This window comes from Macaca mulatta, chromosome X (genome assembly GCF_049350105.2).
Source record: "Macaca mulatta isolate MMU2019108-1 chromosome X, T2T-MMU8v2.0, whole genome shotgun sequence".
NCBI classification, from domain to species: Eukaryota; Metazoa; Chordata; class Mammalia; order Primates; family Cercopithecidae; genus Macaca; species Macaca mulatta.
In genome coordinates, this window is record NC_133426.1 from 10,039,893 (window position 1) to 10,062,329 (window position 22,437).

Below are 22,437 nucleotides of genomic sequence, written 5' to 3' on the forward strand. Positions count from 1 at the left end.
AGAGGAGATTGTAGAAACAGAGACAAGGCTCTTGGCAAATTTTTACAGGCTCTGTGAATTCAAACTTGACAGAAGCACATTCTTTGTAGAAAGAGAAATCAAAGTCATGTTCCTGCTCTTGATGAGTTGGGTTTGTTACAGAGAGAGCTGAATGGGAGCAGATACATGCCACTGGAACTGAGGAAGATTGTATGTGGGCATTCCCACACCTGTGCTATACTTCAGATGCATATCTTCTTTCAGCAATAACTATTATGGGGTCACATCGTCTCTGGTCACTAGGTAAGAATTTATTCATATGACACTTGGTTGAATCTTCAGGGATTGATGAGGAATGCAGTTCATAATAGCCATTTCATCTGGACATCTCAAAGTTTATAGATGGAGAAAAGTACTCTTGGATTCCGGTTGGAAACCATGACCTAAGTGTAAATGCTATCTATTAGTGTCCTGGGTACACTGGAGTATTAGTGTTATTTGCAGTTTTTAATTTTAGGGTGAATATTGAGCGACTGGATATGGCCCAGGGAAAATAAACACTTGAAACCAAGGAGTCAGGAGGAAAGAAATGGGCCTCTCAGAGTAAGGAGGAGAGCATCTCAAGTACATAACAGCCATGATAGCCAGCTGTTATCCATGTCTTTTAGAAGAGATAAGTATCTAATCAGCTACAAAAGGAATTTTCCTCCAATATAAGAAAGAATACAGTCAAGCTGGTTGGATAGTAGACCAGAGTTGTAAAAACACCGTACATTACTCTTTAAGAAGAGTGAAAACGGAGATGTCAATGATTACCTCCTCTATGCGATATTTTGAGAATTAGCACAAGTTTCTGAAACAAGCAAGCACTCAATAAACGTTAGTTTCCTTTCTCTTTCTTTGAATAAATTTGAGTCATAAGATGGCGAGTATTTTTTTCCCCTAGACCAGGGGTTGGCAAAGTACGGTCTACTGCCTGTTTTTGTAATGGTTTTCTTGGCACACAGCCACACCTATTTGTTTCTATATTATCTATGGCTGCTTTAGAGCTAGCTACAATGGCAGAGTTGAGTAGCTGTGACCAAGACCTTACAACCTGCCAAGCAGAAAAATATTTACTTGATGACCCTTTATAGAAAAAGTCTGCTGATCTCTGCTCTAGGATGAAGATCAGCATGGATGAGCTCTCTGGGGTCTCCTAGAGATAGGATTCTATTATTGCTTTGGATAAAGGGAAGTTGACTCTGAAAATTAGAATGAATGAAGTCAAGGCCATTAGCATCAGTTAGAGATGTCATTTATGTGGCATTGGCTGTACCTGGCCCAGCCTAGTGCTTCTCTTTGGATCCATTAGAATTGCTATAGGTGTTTGTGTCAGTGAAGATGAGTAATTTTTATGCCAATCAAGTATGTGTGCTGAAGAAATACTTATCCCTGCCAGTTTTACTGCTGAGCCAACCTTCAGATAACATCACGTTACAGCTCCCTACCTGAGAATAAAGAGTATTTTAAAAGAAGGCCGTATGAGGTTGACAGTTTGGTCCTTTCTCTCCTGCGTGAGTCGGCCTTGACCTTTTCAGGTGAGGCCAAGCTCCTCAACCAAATGAAAATGGGCCTAACAGAGAACAACACCTGTGTGATTTTTTTAAAAAATAGACGAGCCCTGTGATGGAACAAAAGATTCCCTTTAATGTTTTTGCCTTCATTTTGACTCTTTGTTATCAAGTGTACGATAACATCACATCTGAGAGTCACAATAAATGCTGTTTTTGTGCCATCATAAGCTCCCCCTCGTCCAAAAGCAGGTTGATTTTATTCTTTCTAACTGGTGGACTCTTGTTTCAAAGGCCTTGAACTCCAGACTCCAGGCTGTTACTGAAAGGGCTTTCACATGTCAAAAGGAAGCATCTTTAGCTGGAACAAAACAGCTCAAAGACTCTATTCTCTCTGGTACTGAGCCTTGAAAATGAAAATAAAAGCAAGGCTAGGGCAAGACCAACCAATTACACCGCAGATACAAGAGCCCAGCAGCCGGAGAAGTTCCCAGGGGCCCCTGCACTCACCTCTCGGTGATATTCTTAGCAGTCTGTAGGAAACGCGCATGATCATTCTCCTTCAGAGAGTGTTCCGCTTGGGAGATGAGTGATGCCGACCGCTCAATGCACTGTTTGCAGTTTGCAATCTGTTGTGCCAGTTTGCGAAGCCTCATCACCTTGAACAAAAGAGGCATGGAGAGAGATGGTTACATGGGTGGTCTTGCTTAGTGAAAAGGCATCAGGCTGGATCCTTCATTTTGCTGTGTTATCCTTCCATAAAAGTTCAAAAAGTAGGCATAGAGATATATCAAAATATGGAAAGCTCCGTTTTGGGACTCTGGTTTAGATATTCTTTATCTCATTGGAGAAGCATTGCTAATTTGTTTTATGAGGAAACACTGAATTGTGAATTGCTTCCCTGTTGATGGGAAAAAAAGGTGTTGCCCAGTGGCAACTTACAAAGGGTCACCAGACCTCCTCCCTGGACTATTCCACACAATGACTGCAAGACTGTAGGGAACCCTCGAACTTTCTCTATCTCAGGTTTATCTTCTTTTCATCAAGAAGATAAAATATCTTTATAGGTGGTGAATCTATGGTTTAAGTAAAAACCATTTTCTAAAAAGTTTTTTGCAATTTGTGTAATAAAATCGGGAATGAAAAGCATTAGGTGTTACTATTTCCCACACTACCTAAAACTCATGTGTTAAACTAACAGAAAGGGAGCATTTTTCCCATTGATTAATATTTTTCCTGTTGAGCAGATGAGAGAAAGCCAAAAAAAGCACAGCTGGGCCATTTCCCCTCACTGGGAACGTCATTTCCAGGCACTTTGTGCTTACTTGATAACTAGGAACTATTTTGATAAGCATTTCCCAGTTGGGATAAAAATGCATGATTGCTTCACAACCTCCATTCCAATTCCTGATTCTGTCTTGCTTGAAAATGTCCCTCAAACATAATTGACCATAACCTCCGGGGCAGGCCAAGATAAGTCCAAGGTAACCCACTTGACCGTTCGCTCTGGTGTTTGAAATGTGCTGTGAGATGAAGTCCTCTGGCCAGAAGCCAAGTTAAAATTAGACAGCTAATTGAAATTGCCGTGTGCCTAGTGCCCCCAACCACACACCCAGGGACAAATTTCAGCCGGCTTTATGATAATTCTGGAATGGAAAATAGCCCTGGGTGAAAGGGTACGGAGGAGGCCAGTTAATCTGTCTTACTGACAAGGCTGGCTCAAGGCTCCCTCCAGAATTCCTGCTAATTCCAAGAAATTCCTTCTTTCTCCAAGTCGTCATTACTATCCCTGTATAACTCTAATCTAAGAAAAGGAAGGAAGGAGATGTCAGAACTTGAGGCCTCTAAGGAACATCCAATTCCAAGTATGTACTATAGCAAACAAAGGAAATTCATACTGAATTAGAGGCAGCAGGTACAAAATTTCAGGCAAGGGTGAGAAAAATTCCTGAAAGAGTCAGAGAATGAAGTGTCAAAACTTTGGGGCAAATAATATATGATTGTGAGCCTGGTAAAAGACTTAATGCATTGTAATTATAGTTACTGTCTCCAGTGGATTAACTGTATTCATTAGTGGAATAAAATAACACTTATTTTACACCAAATAGAATTTAGCCTCTGGCATCATTCTATCTGGAGGCAAAGCTAAGGAAGGCATCCAGTGCAGTGCAGGATATTAGAACATGTTCATAAGAAACTGTGAGAGGAAGGAAAATTCCAGAAGGAAAACTAATTTACAGTCCATAGAACAAACCAAGTGAATGGAATATTTAATCACACAGCATAAAGAATCATTTAAATTACATGGCAGAATTGCAGATGTTTAATACAATTCCAACAAAAGAAAATAAGGTCAAAATATTCCTTTAGAATAACTTCATGACAACTACTTATCCTTTAGATATGCCTATTAAAGACCATACACGTTTCAAATGCGATGATGCTTGAACTCCAGTTTCTTTTCTTTTTCTATCATGATATTGAACATTAAAAGTGACACAACAGGAAAAAGAATAAAAGAGCTCTAAATCATGCAAAAATTAAAGCAAGACAAAATGAGAGTCTCCTGTGAAAATACTGGAATGTTCTACAGAGAACAATTTTGGGCATAATTTTAGTTATAGGTTAGTGGACAATTTCATCTGATACACCTGATTTGAGCTTTGCAAACCTAGTGTGTAAAATAATCAGCTGGGGATCATTTTGAAAGAAAAACAGTAGATATTTGGGTTATTCTCCAATATTTGAGTTAAGGAGTTGTAATTCGCAGAGCAGGAGGAATTTGCATTTCAACAAGCAACAAATGTTTTTAAGCCTGCAGGTGATGAATCATTAGGACAGTCAGGACTAGCCTTTAAAAAACCAAATAGAAGAGGAGAAAAGCAAATAGCAGAGTGCATTCCTGGTAAAAAAGGCAAGTTGGGTTTTGTAAAACCTTTTGTGTGTGTGCATGCGTGCACGCTGTATTGTGATGTCATATGTATTTCTTACTGTGGGTTACAGTAAAAAAAAGAAAAAAGAAAAACACTGCTCTAAGTTAGGTGTTCATAGGCTGTGATTTGTGGGCCAAATCAGCATATGGCCTGTTTGTGTAAATAAAGCTTTATTGGCACACTACCACACTTATTGGTTACACATAATCTATGGCTGCTTTCTTGCTACAATGTTGTGCAGAAGTGAGTTGCTGCAACAGAGACCGTATGGCGAAGCCTAAAATATTTATTATCTGGCCCTTGACAGAAAAGTCTGCTGACCCCTGGCTTAAATGATTACAGTCAGATGGCCCTGATTTGCAGCACACTCTGAAATACTGTCCTACTTGTCACAGCACTTCAAACTCAGACACCCAGCATGGAGCGAAGTACTTAGTTTTCCATTAGACAACACTTTTTAATGTATTATTTTTAAAAGCTGACAAGGTGAATAAAATTTGATGTTTAAAAAATATTAGATACTGACACATAAAAAGATTCTGTATATGTCTGCCTTAATGCTGCAGGGGAAATGTTTTCCAGTCAACTCTTCATTTTTCCTTTGGGAAGTGAGATTACCACATTGTAACTTTTGGAATTCACTCTGTACTCGTCATGGAAATAGTTTGCCTGCTGGAATCTCCTTTTAGCAGGGACACAGGCCTGTTTATATCATTTTATTTGCTGTTTATTATACCTTACACATTCTTTTAAAAGCCGTTTTATTTTGCTCGAAATGCATTTTAAACACTTATTTTTATGTAAATGCTTTTTATATGTATGTAGGATATACACTCCAAAACAACTAGGTCCAAACAATGCATCCTCAATTCACACAAGTATCTGAACTGAAGATGAGCCCTGTTCTCACCATCTCTTTAAGGCCATGGAGAGCTCAACATTTAGTCCAAGTTAATTCTCTTAAACTTTGAAGATTTAGTGTACGTAAAAGGCAGTGAAGAAAAGGGACCCTTATTTTGTTGAGCTTTGGCCTTCAGAAGTCTACCATAGATCTCTGTGTCTGAACTTTAAATGAATGAATTCAATCTGGAGTTAGCTCTTTGTGTGTTGACATAAAACTTACCCCTGACTACTGAAAAAAAGAAGAAAATTATTTCCCAGGGAGCCTCATGGCTTAAGACTCTCCAGTCCATCCACCTATAAAGGCTGTTGAGTTAATTTGTTTCAGAGAATGTACAATGGTCCAAGAGCAGGAATCATGAGTAGGTAATAACGCGTAATAACATCACCTGCTTGGTGACCTCCTCAATTGCAGAATTTGAGGTGAGTTTGACAGCTGGGTGACTAGTGTCAGAGATAGACAGGGGCAAAATAAGGCAGTTGATGAAACTCACTTTTGTGGTCTCCACAATTCTACCTGGTTCTTGCTCCACCTGCCCACTTTCAATTGCTTGTCAGAAGGCCGCACCATCCCTTCTTTAGACTCAATGCCTTCAGTTGCCACTGCCACCCTGGGGTGCAGGGACCCAAGTCCCCCAGTGAACCCCAAGTCCACACTTGCCCTCCCTGTCTGGCACCTCAGATTTCCACGGGTTGGCATTCACAACCTTCCTCTTAAAAACAGGCCTCTGACACAATATGCCCTGGCTAGGGACTTGAGTCACTGTGAGTTTCAGGGTTTGGAATCAACTACTCCTTGGTCATGTGCCAAAGTACTAACTCAAGAGAAAAGGAGTGGGCTCTCATCTTTCCCAAGTAACATCTACTTTCTAAGATTGCCTTCTGAGATAATGTTGCTGAGCAAACGTGTACTTTTAAAAAAGTGAAGCATTCCATACATACAAAAAATTTAAGAATATAATGAACTGTCTTGTACATAGTACCAGGTTTACTAAATCTCAGTATTTTCATCATATGAGCTTCAGAGTTTTCAAAAGGAAGTAAAAAAAGATTTTTTTTTTTTTTGAGACAGGGTCTTGCTCTGTCACCCAGGCTGGAGTGTAGTGGCATGATTATGGATCACTGCAGCTTTGACCTTCCAGGCTCAAGCAATCCTCCCGCCTCAGCCTCCTGACTAGCTGAGACCACAAGTAAACCTCTCACCTTGGCCTCCCAAAGTGCTGGGATTATAGGCATGAGCCACCACACCTGGTGGTAAAATATTATTGATAGCATTAAAGCCCCTGTGTGGCACTTTGTAATCTCACTCATGTCTCTCTCCAGAAGAAAAGACCTTCTTGAATTTAGAGCTAATCACTCCCAAACATGTTTATGTACACATACCTAAACAATGTATGGGATTTTTTGGTAGTTTGTTACATTTTATATAATGCTTATCATTACATACAAATAATTATAAAACTTGCTTCTGTTTTTGTGATTTGTCCATGCTAATACGTATCACCCTAGTTCATTACTTTTAATTTCTGAAGACTTTTTCATTATGTAATACACAACTTATATGTCTAATAAACAGGTGAATTGAGATGGAATTTACATATAATAAACAGTACATAAAGTGCAAATTTGATAATTTTTCAAATACGTATGCACCCATGAAACAGTCACCACAGTCAAGATAATAAACATATATATCATGCCCCCCAATTTCCTCCTGCCCCTTTGTAATTAACTATGCCCATCTTTTCCTATCATCCCATCCCTAAAAGCAATCATTGATTTGCTTTTTGTCACTGTAGATTAGTAGAAAGTGCCGTTTCTTGAATTTCATATGAATGTACTCATACAGAATATACTACTTTCTGTCTGACTTCTTTCACGCACCCTAACTATACTGAGATCCATCCATGTTGTTGCATTTATAACTAGTGTAACTAGTTCATTCCTTCTTATTACCAAAGAGCATTTCATTGTATGATTATGACATAAATTGTTTACCCATTCATCTGTTGATGGACATTTGGGCCATTTCCAGTTTGGGGCTATCACAAGTAAAATTAACATGAAATTTCACCTACTAGTCTTTTTTTTTTTTTTTTTTTTTTCTTTTTTGGACAGGGTCTCACTCTATCACCCAGGCTGGAGTGTAGTGGCACCATTTCGGCTCACTGCAACCTCTGCTTCCTGGGCTCAAGCGATTCTCCAGCCTCAGCCTCCTGTGTAGCTGGGATTACAGGAGTGAGCCACCAACACCTGGCTAATTTTTGTATTTTTTGTAGAGACAGGGTTTCACCATGTTGCCCACGCTGGTCTCAAACTCCTGAGCTCAAAGCAATACGCCTGCCTCGGCCTCCCAAAGTGCTGGGATTACAGGTGTGAGCCACGGTGCCCAGTCTCACCTACAAGTTTTGTATGGACATAGCTTTCCTTTCTCTTGGTAAATACCTAAATGGCTGGATCATATGGTAAGTGTATGCTTACTTAAGAAACTGCCAGCTTTCCAGCATGTACTACTTTAATTCCCACCACCAGCAGTTTGTGAGAGCTCTGGTTCTTTCACATTCTTGCCAACACTTGGTATGCACCATCTTTTGAATTTTAATCATTCTAGTAGGTAGGTAGCAGTATCTCATTGAAATTTATTTTGCATTTCATTAATGACTAATGATACTGAATCATCTTTTCATGTGCTTATTTACTATCTGTGATGGTTAATACTGAGTGTCAACTTGATTGGACTGAAGGATGAGAGTATTGATCCTGGGTGTGTCTGTGAGGGTGTTGCCAAAGGACATTAACACTTGAGTCAGTGGGCTGGGGAAGGCAGACCCACCTTTAATAGGGTGGGCACCATCTAATCAGCTGCCAGCGAATATAAGCAGGCAGAGAAATATGAAAAGGCAAGACTGGCTTGGCCTCCCAGTCTACATCTTTCTCCCATGCTGGATGCTTCCTGCCTTCAAACATTGGACTCCAAGTTCTTCAGTTTTGAGACTCAGATGGGCTCTCCTTGCTCCTCTAGCTTGCAGATGGCCTATTGTGGGACCTTGTGATCATGTAAGTTAATACTTAATAAACTCCTCTCTCTCTCTCTCTCTCTCTCTCTCTATATATATATCCTATTAGTTCTGTCCCTCTAGAGAACCCTGAGTAATACACCATCCACACCTCTTCTTTGGTAAAGTATTCAAATCTTTTATGCATTTTGGTGAAAGGCTTGTTTGTTTTCTTATTAGTGAGTTTTGAGAATTTGTTATATATTCTGGATACAATCCTTTATTAAAATAAATAATTTGTAAATATTTTCTCCTACTTTGTGGCTGGTCTTTTCATTCTCTTAACAGTGCATTTTGAAGAGGTTTTTAATTTTGATGAAACCTAACATATAACTATTTTATTTTATGGATAATGCTTTTGTCATTTGTATGTAAAGAATTTTTGCCTAACCCAAGGTCAAGATTTCCTCCACGTTTTCTTCTAGAAGTTTTACAGCTTTTACCTTTTACATTTAGATATATAATCAATTTTGAGTTAAGTTTTGTAAATAATGTGAAGTATGGATCAAACTTCATATTCTTACATATAGATATCCAATTGCTCCAGCACCAGTTACTAAAAAGACAATCCTTTCTCCACTGAAATTGCCTTTGCATCTTTGCTGAAAATCATTTGTCCATATATGTATGAATCTATTTCTCAAGTCTTTTTGCTGATCCTTTGATCTATTTGTCTATCTTCATGCAAATACCACATTATATTGATTTCTGAAGCCTTATAATAAATCTTGAAATCAGCTGATGTTAGTTCTCCAACTTTGTTATTATTTTCAAAGTTTATTTTATGTATTCATTTATTTATTTTTTTGAGACAGAGTCTCTCTCTGTCGCCCAGGCTGGAGTGCAGTGGCGCGATCTTGGCTCACTGCAAGCTCCGTCTCCCGGGTTCACGCCATTCTCCTGCCTCAGCCTCCCAAGTAGCTGGGACTACAGGCACCCGCCACCATGCCTGGCTTATTTTTGTATTTTTAGTAGAGATGAGTTTCACCATGTTAGCCAGGATGATCTTAATCTCCTGACCTTGTGATCCGCCCGCCTCGGCTTCCCAAAGTGCTGGGATTATAGGCATGAGCCACCGCACCCGGCCTATTTTTCAAAGTTTTAAATGATTATGCTATATTCTTTGTATTCCAATATGAACTTTAGAATCAGCCTGTCAATTTCTATAAAATAACCTGCTGGAATTTTCACTGAGATTATGTTGACTCTACAGGTTGATGTGGAAAGAACAGAAATCATAACTGTTCTGAGTCTTTATCTCATAACATAATACATAGCTTCATTTTTAAGTCGTCTTTAATTTCTCTCAGCAATATTTTATAGTTTTCAAGGTCTTTCAAGTCTCACCCATCTTTTGTTAGATTTATCATTAAGTATTTCATATTCGTGAAGCTGTTTTAAATGGAATTTCTTTTAAAATTTCAATTTTCAGCTGTTACTAATATATTGAAATGAAATTTATTTTTGTATTGTGCTCTTATTCTATGTCAAATGTTTCAGTCTTTGCTTTATGGCTCTTTTTTTAAAAAAATGTTTGGTCTAAAAAAAAAATCCCTCCTACTCTGGGATCATATGTATGTTTTCTGTTAACATGGTTCTGTTAACAGATATTCTGTAATTGAGCCATCTTTGTGTTATAGGAATAAAGGCTATTTTGATGTGTTTAATAAAACACTGATGGATTACATTTTATCATATTTAAAAAAAAATTTTTGTGTCTATATTCATGAGTGATATTCTCTCACTCTCGATTTTTTAATGTTGTATGTATTTGGTATCAAGAACATACACTCTACATAAAATGTCTTTTTCTATTTTCTGAAGTAGTTTATATGAGAATGAGATTATTAGTTCCTGGAACTTCTGTTAATGTAAGCTATAGAACTATGGGGGGCTGGTGCCATTTTGGAACAGAAATGCAAGTTGAGGGACACTTTTAATGAATGATTAAATGTCTTCTGCTTTTAAATTTTTGGTTTATTCAAGTTTTCTACTACTTCTTTACCTAAGTTTTCAAACTATTGGCATGAAGACATTTACACAATTTTCTTATGTTTTAAAAAGTCTGTATTGTATTTATGACGTATTTGTTTATGTGGCCCCACACTCTTTTTTCCTTCATCGACCTTAACTACAGATTGGTCTTTTTAATTATTTTTTACAAGTAAAACTCCTCCTGATTAAGGGCTGGCAAAGTTTTCCTGTAGAGGACCAGATAGTCAATATTTTAGGCTTTGAAGACCACATACTGTCTCTGTCATACATATATTGTTTGTTTTTCTTTACTTTTTAAACAACCTTTTAAAAATGGGGGTAAAGGCACTTTTTTACTCACAGATGTTTTAAAACTAGGCTGCGAGTTGTTCTTTGCTGACAGCTGTTCTTGTTTGTTTCCTGTTTTTCTTTCATTTACTTTTCTTCCTTTATTTCTTTCCTCTGCTTTCATTGGGTTTATCCGGTTGTGTTTTTTCTAGCTTTATTTGAAGGCTAATTTTTTACTTTTAGTATTATCTTTTTTTGGGTAGCAGGGGACAGGGTCTTGCCGCGTTGTCCCGGCTGGTCTTGAACTCCTGGACTCAAGCAATCCTCTCCTGCCTCGGCCTCCCAAAGTGTTGGGACTACAGGTGTGAGCTACTGTGCCCAGCCTCTTTTTCAAAAGAATTAAAGCCTGTAAGTTTGCCTTCAAATACTTTTTTGCTGCTTACTACTTATGATATATTATAGTTCTTTCACTGTGGTTTACTTCTACATTAAAAAAATATTGCTGTGAAGATATATTTATATATGAATAGATTTTAGTTTCCAAAAACTATAGAAACTATTATTTTATTGTGGTTTTTTTTTTTTTTTTTTTTTTTTGTGACGGAGTCTCGCTCTGTTGCCCAGGCTGGAGTGCAGTGGCCGGATCTCAGCTCACTGCAAGCTCTGCCTCCCGGGTTCACGCCATTCTCCTGCCTCAGCCTCCCGAGTAGCTGGGACTACAGGCGCCCGCCACCTTGCCCGGCTAGTTTTTTGTATTTTTTAGTAGAGACGGGGTTTCACCGTGTTAGCCAGGATGGTCTCGATCTCCTGACCTCGTGATCTGCCCATCTCGGCCTCCCAAAGTGCTGGGATTACAGGCGTGAGCCACCGTGCCCGGCCTATTTTATTGTTGATAATATCTAATGAGATACAGTGTGTGGTCTTAGAGGCAGGGTTCTATGGTATTCAGTTTTTGAAATTTGCTGAAATACTTGCTTTCAACCAAGTGTATGATTATTATTTTTAAAATGCCCCATGCGTAGGTTTTCATATATACTTTCCTATTTTTTGAGTTCAAACTCAGTGGGCATTTGCCAAACTTTAATGTCACTCAGACATAAAAGAATGCTTTTTGTGGCATTCCCAAGGTGGTGACCAAAACTCAGTTTCCAAATTTCCACTGCAGCTGGATTAGATATCTTTCTAATTTCAATATCTACATTTTTCCCTCCCAATATGCTAATTTGTTGCTTTCCTATATATTTTTTATTTCATTTCCTTCTTTTGTAGCTTCACTTTTTTTGCTCTTTTGAAAGAGAAGTTATTCCTTCATTTCTTTCTTTGAACATCTTAAGACTACTTCTTTTAAAGTCTTTTTCTTATTTTCCTATAAAGTTAATTTTATCTGGGGTAAGATAATGTTGTCTGCTGGTTTTGCTGGCTGAATGTTAGAAATTTAAGATTTCTTTATATACTTTGAAATTAAACTTAAGAGTTTCAGTTTTAAAGGGAAGTAATTTCTAATTCTTTCCTCTCTCACCCTCCTTGCTCAGCCTACCCTGCTCTGATAGTTTTCCAGTTGCCTTCACCTGGCCCTTGAGGTCATTATTCAGGAATTCCATCCTTATCTCTGTGCTCCTATTCTGTGTGGGTATCAGAAACAGTGCGAACACAGGCTTTAAGCTAACAATGTGACTTTGCTAAAAGCTATGATACGAGGGAGAGGTTGGCAATACTTTTTGACTGAAGCATGAAGCCTTCTACAGCCCATGGCATCAAATAATGAGCCTGATTTCCATTCCTCATCCCATCTGGAGCACTTCTAGGTCCTTTCCCCAAAGCTTCAAGAACTATTTATCCACAGGAGTTGAAGCCGAAGCTACTTTGGCCTCTTCCAGACCAAATCCCAGTAGCCTGTATCCTCAGCCACAGTCATGGCTTTTCAGTTTTGTCTCATTTCTGGCCCGTGGAGATGTTTATCTTGTTTTTCGTCCAGCTATATCTCTTTGCTTTTGCATTTTATTATGTTCTTTATTACTGACATGTATCTGGAGTAGAACGAGTGCACCAAAGCATAAACTCCATGCATTACTATGGCTGGAACTTGGGGACACCTGCACTACTCTGATCTAGCTCATGAGAGAAACCCTGGTGGTGGGAAGTCCAAGCTAAGTAAGAGAAGGGAAGGCAAGCTAGCCAGGAAGTTGTGGTGGAGTGCCCTTGTAGGCTGAATAAGGATCCTCAATGCTGCCCACATCCTAATCTCAGGAATCTTTGAATATGTTACTTACATGGCAAAAGGGAGTTTACAGACATGATTAAGGATCATGAGATAGGGATGTTACCCTGAATTATCCAGGTAATCCCAATGTAGTCACAAGGGTCCTTATAAGAGGAAGGCAGGAAGGCCTATGTCAGAGAAGACATGAGGATGGGAAGAGAGGTCAGATTGATGCAAAGAGACCATGAGCCAAAGAATGCAGGCTACCTGTAAGAGCTAGAAAAGGCAAGAAAAAATGGATTTTCCCCTAGAGCTTCCAGAAAGAAACAGCACTGTCAAAACCTTGACTGTCAATTTTGTTTAACCCAGTGAGATCGATTTTTGGATTTCCGAATTTCAGCACACTAAGATAATAAATCTATGTTGTCTCAAAGCCACCAAGTTTATGGTTATTTGTTATTGCAGCCATAAGAAACTAGTAAGAGTAAGGTGCGAAACCTCAATTAGAGAGGAAGAGTAAGTGCTTTTTAAAAAAAATTATATATATATATATTTATTTATTTATTTTTTACTTTGAGATCTATTGCACGGCATGGTGAAAACAGCAAATAAATGATAACTTATTGTACAGTTCAAAATCACTAAGCAAGTAAATTTCAAATGTTCTCACCACAAAAAAAGGCTTTGAGATGATGATATGTTAATTAGCTTGATTTAGTTATTCCATATTTCATCCATAAATTGTAATATCACTTTGTACCCCATAAATATATATAACTGTTGGTCAATTTAAAATTAAAAATGAAAATAAACTAATATGTGTATTGAGAGCTAATCTCTGCATGCAACCATGTAAAGATAGCAAATTACCTTCTGTATGCATATGAATAATTACTTCTGACTGTACTTCAGGTGGCCATGTGTCTGAGAACCTGGAATATTTCTGGAATTAAGAGATGTGCACATGTGATGCACGATGGTGATGGAAGAGGAAATATATCCTGTAAGGATTCCAGATGGACACTTAGTGCTCTTCTAAATTGGACAATTAGTATGTGGGGAAAAGTAGCTTTTCAGCACATGTGAGTCCTTGGCCAGGGAATAATTTCATGTTAATCTGTTAATCTACAATACCAGCATCAATAACTATTTGATTTCACTATTTTTTCAGATCATTTTAATAATTTATGTGTATAAATATTTTGTAATCTATATAGACAGAGTAATGTAAAACATTGTACAGTATTAAAAGGTACCTGTTAAATTTTGTGGAAAACAGAGAAAACCACTTATATTAGCCATGGTTATCTCTGTGTTTCACTTAAAACTTGCTAGTATGTTTTAATTATACATATTTTGTTTTAAAGTACAGCTATGAACAATGATAGAAATGCATGAATTTATTGGATCATAAATAAATGCTTCTATTTTTAAAAATCCTTAGAAAAATTATCCTTGGCCAGGCACAGTAGCTCGTGCCTGTCATCCCAGCATTTTAGGAGGCAGAGGCAGGTGGCTTGCTTGAGCCCAGGAGTTCGAGACCAGCCTAGGCAACATGGTGAAACCCTGTCTCTACAAAAAATATAAAAATTAGCCAGGTGTGGTGGCCCATGTCTGTAGTCCCAGCTACTCAGGAGGCTAAGGCAGGAGGATTGTTTGAGCCTGGGAGGCGGCAGTTGCAGTGAGCCATGATTGCGCCAGTGCACTCCAGCCTGGGTGACAGATAAAGACTGTCAAAAAAGAAAGAAAGAAAGAAAGAAAGAACGAATGAAAGAAAGAAAGAAGGAAGGAAGGAAGGAAAGAAAGAAAGAAAGAAAAAAATTATCCTTGAATGTGGCAGAGAATTGGGTAAAATAAAAAGGATCATAAGTATTTCAATAAAAACATGACTAATTTTAAAATAGAATAAATTGATGGGTTCTAAAGTGACCAACAGTTTGTGAATGAATTTTGAATAAATAAGAAACTGGCTATAAAGAATGTATGTAAATTTCTCTTAAAAATATAGTTTGCTATGGAACAATAGGAAATTAAAACATAGAAACATTAGAAAAGAAGTACTACCATTACTATATCCGCAATGGAGTATATGATATAGTGAAACCACAGGGGTTTTGGGACCATGAAGTTATATCTGTATACATTTCCTCAAAAACATGGGAAAGTACTTCATAATTTCTATAAATAAAGTCAGATTCATTTTTAATTTATGTAATGCTATGCTAGTTGCGAGGATATCACAATGAATACAAAATGAACTCTGCCTCCACAGAACCCACCTTCTCATAGACAAGTGAGATAGAAAACAATGGCTATGATAGACAAGACCATTATGCTACCTCCTGGCGCTGGGCAACGGAGCAGCCCTTGTATCACAGGTCTTCACAGGAGACCATAGTACAAAGAAAAGGATGGAGAAAAAGCCGCCAAGCAAAGGCCTTTTAACTAAGTCTTAAAGACTTAAGAGGGAATTATAGAATGTATAGAAAAAGAGGGTTCTCAACATTTCCGAAGCCCCTGGAATATATTAGGAATTATTTTCTCCAGGTATGGAATATGAAATCTTCTGCCCTAGAAATCATACCTTCCCTTCTTTGATCTTGGTTCCAATAATTTGTCGTCTTTGCTGAATGATCTCAATAAGAAGATCACACTCCTCTGTCAATTTGGCTTCTTGACGTGATGCATTGACCTACAGGATAAGTACAATGGTAAGTGTTAATTTGGCCTTTGTTTTCAGTTAAATGCTACTTTTAATGTACACTAGGATGTTTCTAGTAATCTCGGAAAAGATATTTTAAATGTTAACTCTTTGATTATGCAGGGATGGCAAATATGGGACTTACATGGCCACTTCCTATCTTGCATCCTTGGAAAACATTATTATCCAGTGACAGCAGTCTTTTGTACTAAGCCAGACTCAGCTGCAGAATCTTTAACATAATATGTACATAGCCATTACCAATTAGTTGGAAATTGATGTGTCATGTGAAATATATTTGCAATTCCTGCTTTTATACTTTAAAAAAGTATCAAATTTTTCCTGTTAAACACAAAAAATGTAAGTTAAAAAAACAACCAATATTATTCTTTTATGGAGGACAGATTACTATTAATCTCTTTTAGACAAATTTTCCATAAGCAATGTAGCAAGACTGTATCACATTTATTTAACATTTCTTTTAAATACAAACATCAATTTTGTATCTAATCATTATAAAACATAAATAAAGCACCAAAAGATGGTTCAATAGTTTATTAATCTTATGACATAATTTAAAATTATACCCCTAGTATAATTCTGAAAGATCAAGGTTCTATAATGAAAGAATACCATTCACATGGAAAGGTGGATCATTACAGAATGGCTTGTATTTGAAGTTTTTGTGACTCGTATGCAAGGGAGGCTTACAATTAGCTCATTCTTGGCAACTAGGCCTGGGAAATACTCTGCACATGCTATTTCCTCCATCTCATGACAATTCTGAAATGCTTATTCACAAACAGAAACCCAGAAACCACAGCTGTGTGAGATGGAGATAGCAGGCATGAGGTTTATTATTTTAACACAGCCGCAGGAGAAGTTGCAATGTTACAAAGAATGACAATGGCATTGATTATTCTAGCATATCTCAGGGAGGAGACATGGCCCAGTCCCTAGCCTTTTTGATTTGGAAGACTTTAACTGGAGTAATTTCATTCTCTATGAATGAGATAAACTGGAAGTAGGGTCATGAGTTCAAGATAAAAATCCACTGATGGCTGTTCACAGAAACCATGTCCTGTTTCCAGAGGCCCAGGATTCCTTGAATTTTATTCATGATCATTGTTCAGACACAACATAGAGATTACTCAAGACATCTTATTGAGAAGATGGTCATTGGCCATTTGCAGTAAACCATGAGATTATGTCCTGCATCAGTTTAGCAGACAGAGTTATTTGCTAAGTATTTGTTTAATGAACAAAGAAAAAAATTAAAAATGCATTGACTGAGAAGTACAAATGTAGAACTCAGGCTAATATTTCAAGGAGGATAATCATTAGGCTTCATTTCTCTTATTGTTCTTTTATGTCATCATTTCTAGTTCCCCTTGAGGTTTCTCAAATAAATTTAGCTGTCTATTGACATATTTTCTTGAAACTTACACTCAGTAAATTTCTTGTGTTTCCTTTTGACCTCCTACTGAATTTAATAACTACAACTGAGTTATGAAAAGGATGGGACCATATTGATAACATAAGCACATTATGATGGAGGAAGTAAAATTTCTAGAAAGTAGCACTGACAAAGCTTCTTTGCTTGACCAAACTTTAGTCTTGAACTTTCTCCTGGGCCCTTCTGTGCACTTCCTTGTAAACCAGTTTTAGCAAGAACCCTGCTGAGTTGGTTTAGCCAGAATCCTCCATCTCCATATCTGATCACTCTCAGTATCTGATTGGGTTCTTCATCCTTCACCATGCCCCGGGGAATGTCTGATCAACTTGGCCTACCTTCAGCAAGAATCCTTTTAGATCGGTTTAACCAGAATCCCCCTTACCCCTGATGTTTCCTCTTAGTAATTTTCCATCCACTTACCACCACCCTGCTCCTTGGCTGTAAATTCCCACTGGTCCACATGACACTGGGAGTTGAGTCCCATTCTATACTGAGGTCTCTTTCCCCTTACTACAATAGTCCTGAATAAAATCTGTTTTTACAGCTTTAAGTACTGTCCAGCTCTAGTTTTTCTTTGTCAGACCCCAGACTTGAAAAGTATCTACTAGAAATAAACCCGAAGAGATAAGTTGTACTTGAGAATACCAGGTAAATCTGACAGAACGTAAGCTCCATATGCGCAGGGATCTTCAGCTATTGTATTAAATAAGGTATCTATCCCAAGCACCTGGTGCCATGTCTGGCACAAAATAGGCATTCAAAAAATATTTGTTGAATAAATAAATAGGGAAAATGACCTTCCAAGAAGAGACAGGGCAAAAACGTAATGGAGCAAGTAGTTATTACTAGCAATCACTCGATATGCAGGCAATGGATGAGTTTCCAAGGACTGTGTAGACACAGAATTATGTCCTAAGGATTGTTTTATTTGAGGGGGAGGGAGGAAAGGAGTTGATTTTTTTTGAGACAGGGTCTTGCTCTTTCTCTGTCACCCAGGCTGGAGTGCACTGGTGCCATCACAGCTCACTGCATCCTCAACCTCTTGGGCTCAAGCAATCCTCCCCCTTCAGTCTCCTGAATAGCTGAATAGCTGGGACTATAGGCATATGCCATGACTCCCGGCTAAATTTTAAAAAAATGTATTTTTTTGTAGAGACGAGGTCTTGCTATGTTGCCAGGCTAGTCTCAAACTCCTGGGCTCAAGTGATCCTCCCACCTTGGCCTCTTAAAAGTGCTGGGATTACAGGTGTGTGCCACCACACCTGGCCAGGAATTGATTTTTTAAAACTGCCTTATTGGAATATATTTCACATATCATAAAATTTGTCCATTTAAAATGTGCAGTTTTGTGGTTTTTCGTGTATTCACAGATGATTTCATGTGCAATTGTCATCATAATCTAAGCCTAAAACATTTTCAGTGCCCAGAAAAGAAACCCATAATGTGTGCAGTCACTCCACATTTTCCCTACCTGCCCCAGCTCCAGCCCGAGGCAACCACTAGCCTACTTTCTGTCTGTTTATGGATTTGCCTGTTCTGGACATTTCATACAAATGGAATAAAATAATACATAATCCTTTTTGTTTTGCTTCTTTCACTTAGCATAATGTTTTCAAGGTTCATCTATGTGGTAGCATTTATCAGTACTTCATTCCCTTCTATGCCAAATAATATTTCATTGTATGAATAGACCACTTTTTGTTTATCTATTCTTTAATAGATGCACACTGATGTTTCTAGTTTTTGTTTGCTATAAATAATATTGATATGAACATTTATGTACAAGTTTTTGTGTGCCAATATATATTCATTTTTCTTTGATATTGGGGTGGAATTGCTGGGTTGCATAACTGTGTTTAATGTTTTAAGGAACTGCCAAGCTATTGTTCAAAGTGGCTGCATTATTTTATATTCCCATCAGAAATACATGAGGGTTCCAATTTCTCCACATCCTTGTTAATGCTTGTTATTGTCTGTCTTTTTAATTTTATTCATCGTAGTGGGTGTAAAGTAGTATCTCACTGTGGTTTTGACTTACATTTTCCTGATGGCTAATGATGCTGACCATCTTTTCATGTACTTACTGGACAGCTGTGTATCTACTTTGGAGATATGACTATTCGGATCTTTTGCTCCTTTTGTAATTGGATCATTTGTCTTTTAATTACTAGATTGTATTATTTCTTTACATATTCAGAATACAAGTCCCTTATCAAATATCTGATTTGCAAATATTACCTCCTGTTTTGTGGGTTGCCTTTGCATTTTCTTTATGATACCCTTTAAAGCACAAAACATTTTTAAATTTTAATGAAGTTCAATTTATCTACTTTTCTATTGTTACTTGTGCTTTTGTTGTTGTACCTAAGAAACCATTGCCTATCCCAAGGTCATGAAGACTTACTGTTCTGTTTTCCTCTATAAGTTTTATATTTTATATTTAGGTCTATGAGTCATTTTGAGGTCAGCTTTGTGTATGGTGTGAGGGTAGGCTTCTGACTTTATTCTTTTGCTTTGGATAGCCAGTTGTCTCAGCACAATTTTTTGAAAGACTATTCTTTCTTTCATTGAAGTGTCTGAGAACCTTTGTCGAAAATCAATTGACCACATTGTGAGGTCCTCAAGTTTTACTGTTGTCACTAACATATTCCACACTTCAAGCTCTTCCGACTTTGACTAAGTCCAGTGAGACCCCACTGCTAATTTTAGAGTAGGGGCTGTGAGATGAAATGTGGTGTGTAATATATCCACATGGTGACATTAGGAAAATCTTAGGCTATCTCCACTTGTGAGTTTTCCTATTTGTAAAATGAGCTGAATGATTTCTGCTCTCTCAGCCATGTGGAATTATTGCGGTGAATACATGAAACAATATATGAAGAAACACCTAAACTTATGAAGCCATTGACAAATCTGAGGTACTGTTGTCTGCATTGAGAAGGGATTTTGTAAACAGATTATGATTTAGTTTAGGATCCATTTCACTCTCACAATCATTGGGATTTGAGTTACTGCATAGTAGAAAAAGTATTCCAGTTGCCACTGTAATATGGGGCTCAATTTAATCCAAATTTTGGCTATTTGATTTACAGAATGGATAGGTTTGCTTTACCAAAAAAGTGGGCTGAAATCCTCTTTGTTGAGGCAAATGTGTTTTGAGAACACTGATATCACAATCACCGTCACCCCAAAATGTAAAATCCTAGAAATTTGGGAACAGGATCTATTCACTTTAGGCCAAGTATTTTTCCTAGATCTTTCAGAGAATACAGATTTAGCTTTCCTTTTGAAACCAGGAAAGTTGAATCTTGTTTTCTACTTTCATGAATTTCCAAATTCTTGTAACTCTAGTATTCTTATATTCCAAAAGGTACAATAAAACAAGTTAAATACTATTCTATATTTCAAAGATTTTTCTACTACAAAGAAGTTTTCCACAGTTTTGCTGTTTCATGTGTCACTTAAACAAAGAATTAATGATTTGATTGGACTTTCTCATTAATTTCTATTAGTTCAAATATGGCAGGGTTTATTGGTTACTTGCAGTTATGTTCTGGTGTTTCTAGTTCCCAGGTTTGGTTTGGAAGCTAGCAGCTCCTGGTTATGATTTTTGCTTTCATTTCTGATTCACATCTTTTGATTCAGAAATCACTGTGGCTGATGAAAGTGCTCTGAGGAGCGCCAATTTAAGGATGCAGAAAACAAGTTCAAACTTTTCTTTCCAGTACTCACACTTCCACTTTTGTGCCATCAGTCTCCTCCTTGGCCCCTAAACTAAGGGGAAGAGTGAGATGAAGATCATTAGGAATGATGCCCAGTGGTGGGTAATTACTGTCTCCTGCCTTTGGACCACACTGGAAATGGGGCACTTGACTTCTCAGGACAAAATACAGTTTAAAATTAGGCCTTCCTGGCCGGGCGCAGTGGCTCATGCCTGTAATCCCAGCACTTTGGGAGGCCAAGGCCGGCGGGTTATGAGGTCAAGAGATTGAAACTATCCTGGCCAACATGATGAAACCCCGACTCTACTAAAAATACAAAAATTAGTTGGGTGTGGTGGTGCATGCCTATAATCCCAGCTACTTGGGAGGCTGAGGCAGGAGAACCGCTTGAAACCAGGAGTCGGAGGTTGCAGTGAGCCGAGATCTCAGGCCAGGCTCCTCGATACTATGGTTTTTTCTCACCTCAAGTACACTCATAAGCAAATATCACATCAGCCCACCAGTATGAGAAACTCAGTCATTTTCGCCTCATCTCATTTTTGGCCTCACCCATCTGCTCAGCACACAACTTCTCTACATTTAGAGTCACAGTTTTCTTTCGCATCTTGAAATGCATCTTCTCCCCATCAGTCTTGCCTGTAGGGAGTTGCTGACCCACTTTCTCCTATTCCTAGGGTAATATTGCTGCTTCTCTCTGACAATGACTTTCTGATCCTTTACAGTCTAATGAAAGAGACATTACAAAGCTGAATAATGATGTGAATGTAGAAGCAAAACAATCATATCTGGCCTGCCTAGTCCTGAGATGGAATTCAGCATTGAGGGTCACCCGGCTTCATTAATGCTCATATCTGGCACCAATAATCAGTTGCAGTCCCATGTAAGTTGCCACTGGGTGCACAGTTTACCTTCCCTTTCTAGAAATGCAGTTACGCATAATCATTCCCCAGATTAGTTAATGATGACATAAATGGATTAGCTATTTTCTCGAGAGCACTTGGCTAGCAACGCCCAAAGTCTCCCTGTTAAGTTTTATGGTGTAATAGTGTTACACTGTTTTGAGGAACGGGTGGGGTAAAGAGGACAATTATTTTTTTCCTTCTCAAATACGTATAAACATTAAAGGGATTTAGTTACATACATATACTAGAAATTGGACTAGGTGTCTGTGAAATGTTCTTTAGCAGTCTGTAAGTGGTATTTAAGTATTATTTCTAAAAACTGGCTCTTTTAATTTGACTTGTATTCAACTGCAAAATGAGATGTTCAGTGCAGAGTATAAACATCATTAGATTTCAGACATGTGTGGGCTTGAAATCTTTAGAAATATTTGGAACACTTAGGATGGAGCATCAGTGAAGGAAAAAAATATCTGGTCAGTTCTCACAGGTGAAATTGAACTAGCATGCATTTTAGAAACCCTCATTTTCTCATTTTGCAGTGCTTTATTGAAATAAGTTAGCCATCCATAGACTTTCAGAATACAGCCTTATAATTCCTGTTGTGAAAATGACACACTGACTTGATATATCACTTCTTACTTGTACACAGACGGAGACACTGAAGTAAGCTTGGGAGAGGATAACCCCAATGTGTTGGAGACAGGATATTCTATTTCTGGGTATTGAGAAGAAGGTTGCACAAATCCGGAGGCTACTATTCACTTTGAATTCCG

The 22,437-nt window shown here is 37.9% G+C and overlaps 1 protein-coding gene across 6 annotated transcripts in view; it reads right to left on the minus strand.

The window, feature by feature from the left end:
• Positions 1–22,437, minus strand: part of MID1 (midline 1) — a 388,023-nt gene that overhangs the window by 36,958 nt on the left and 328,628 nt on the right. For all 6 annotated transcript variants that reach the window (XM_015126930.3, XM_028842300.2, XM_015126929.3 and 3 more), the window contains exons 4-5: positions 15,468–15,575; positions 2,043–2,191 (exon numbers count right to left, since the gene is read on the minus strand). In XM_015126930.3, the coding sequence (XP_014982416.2) occupies positions 2,043–2,191; positions 15,468–15,575 (257 nt within the window). The remainder of the gene's footprint in view (positions 1–2,042; positions 2,192–15,467; positions 15,576–22,437) is intronic.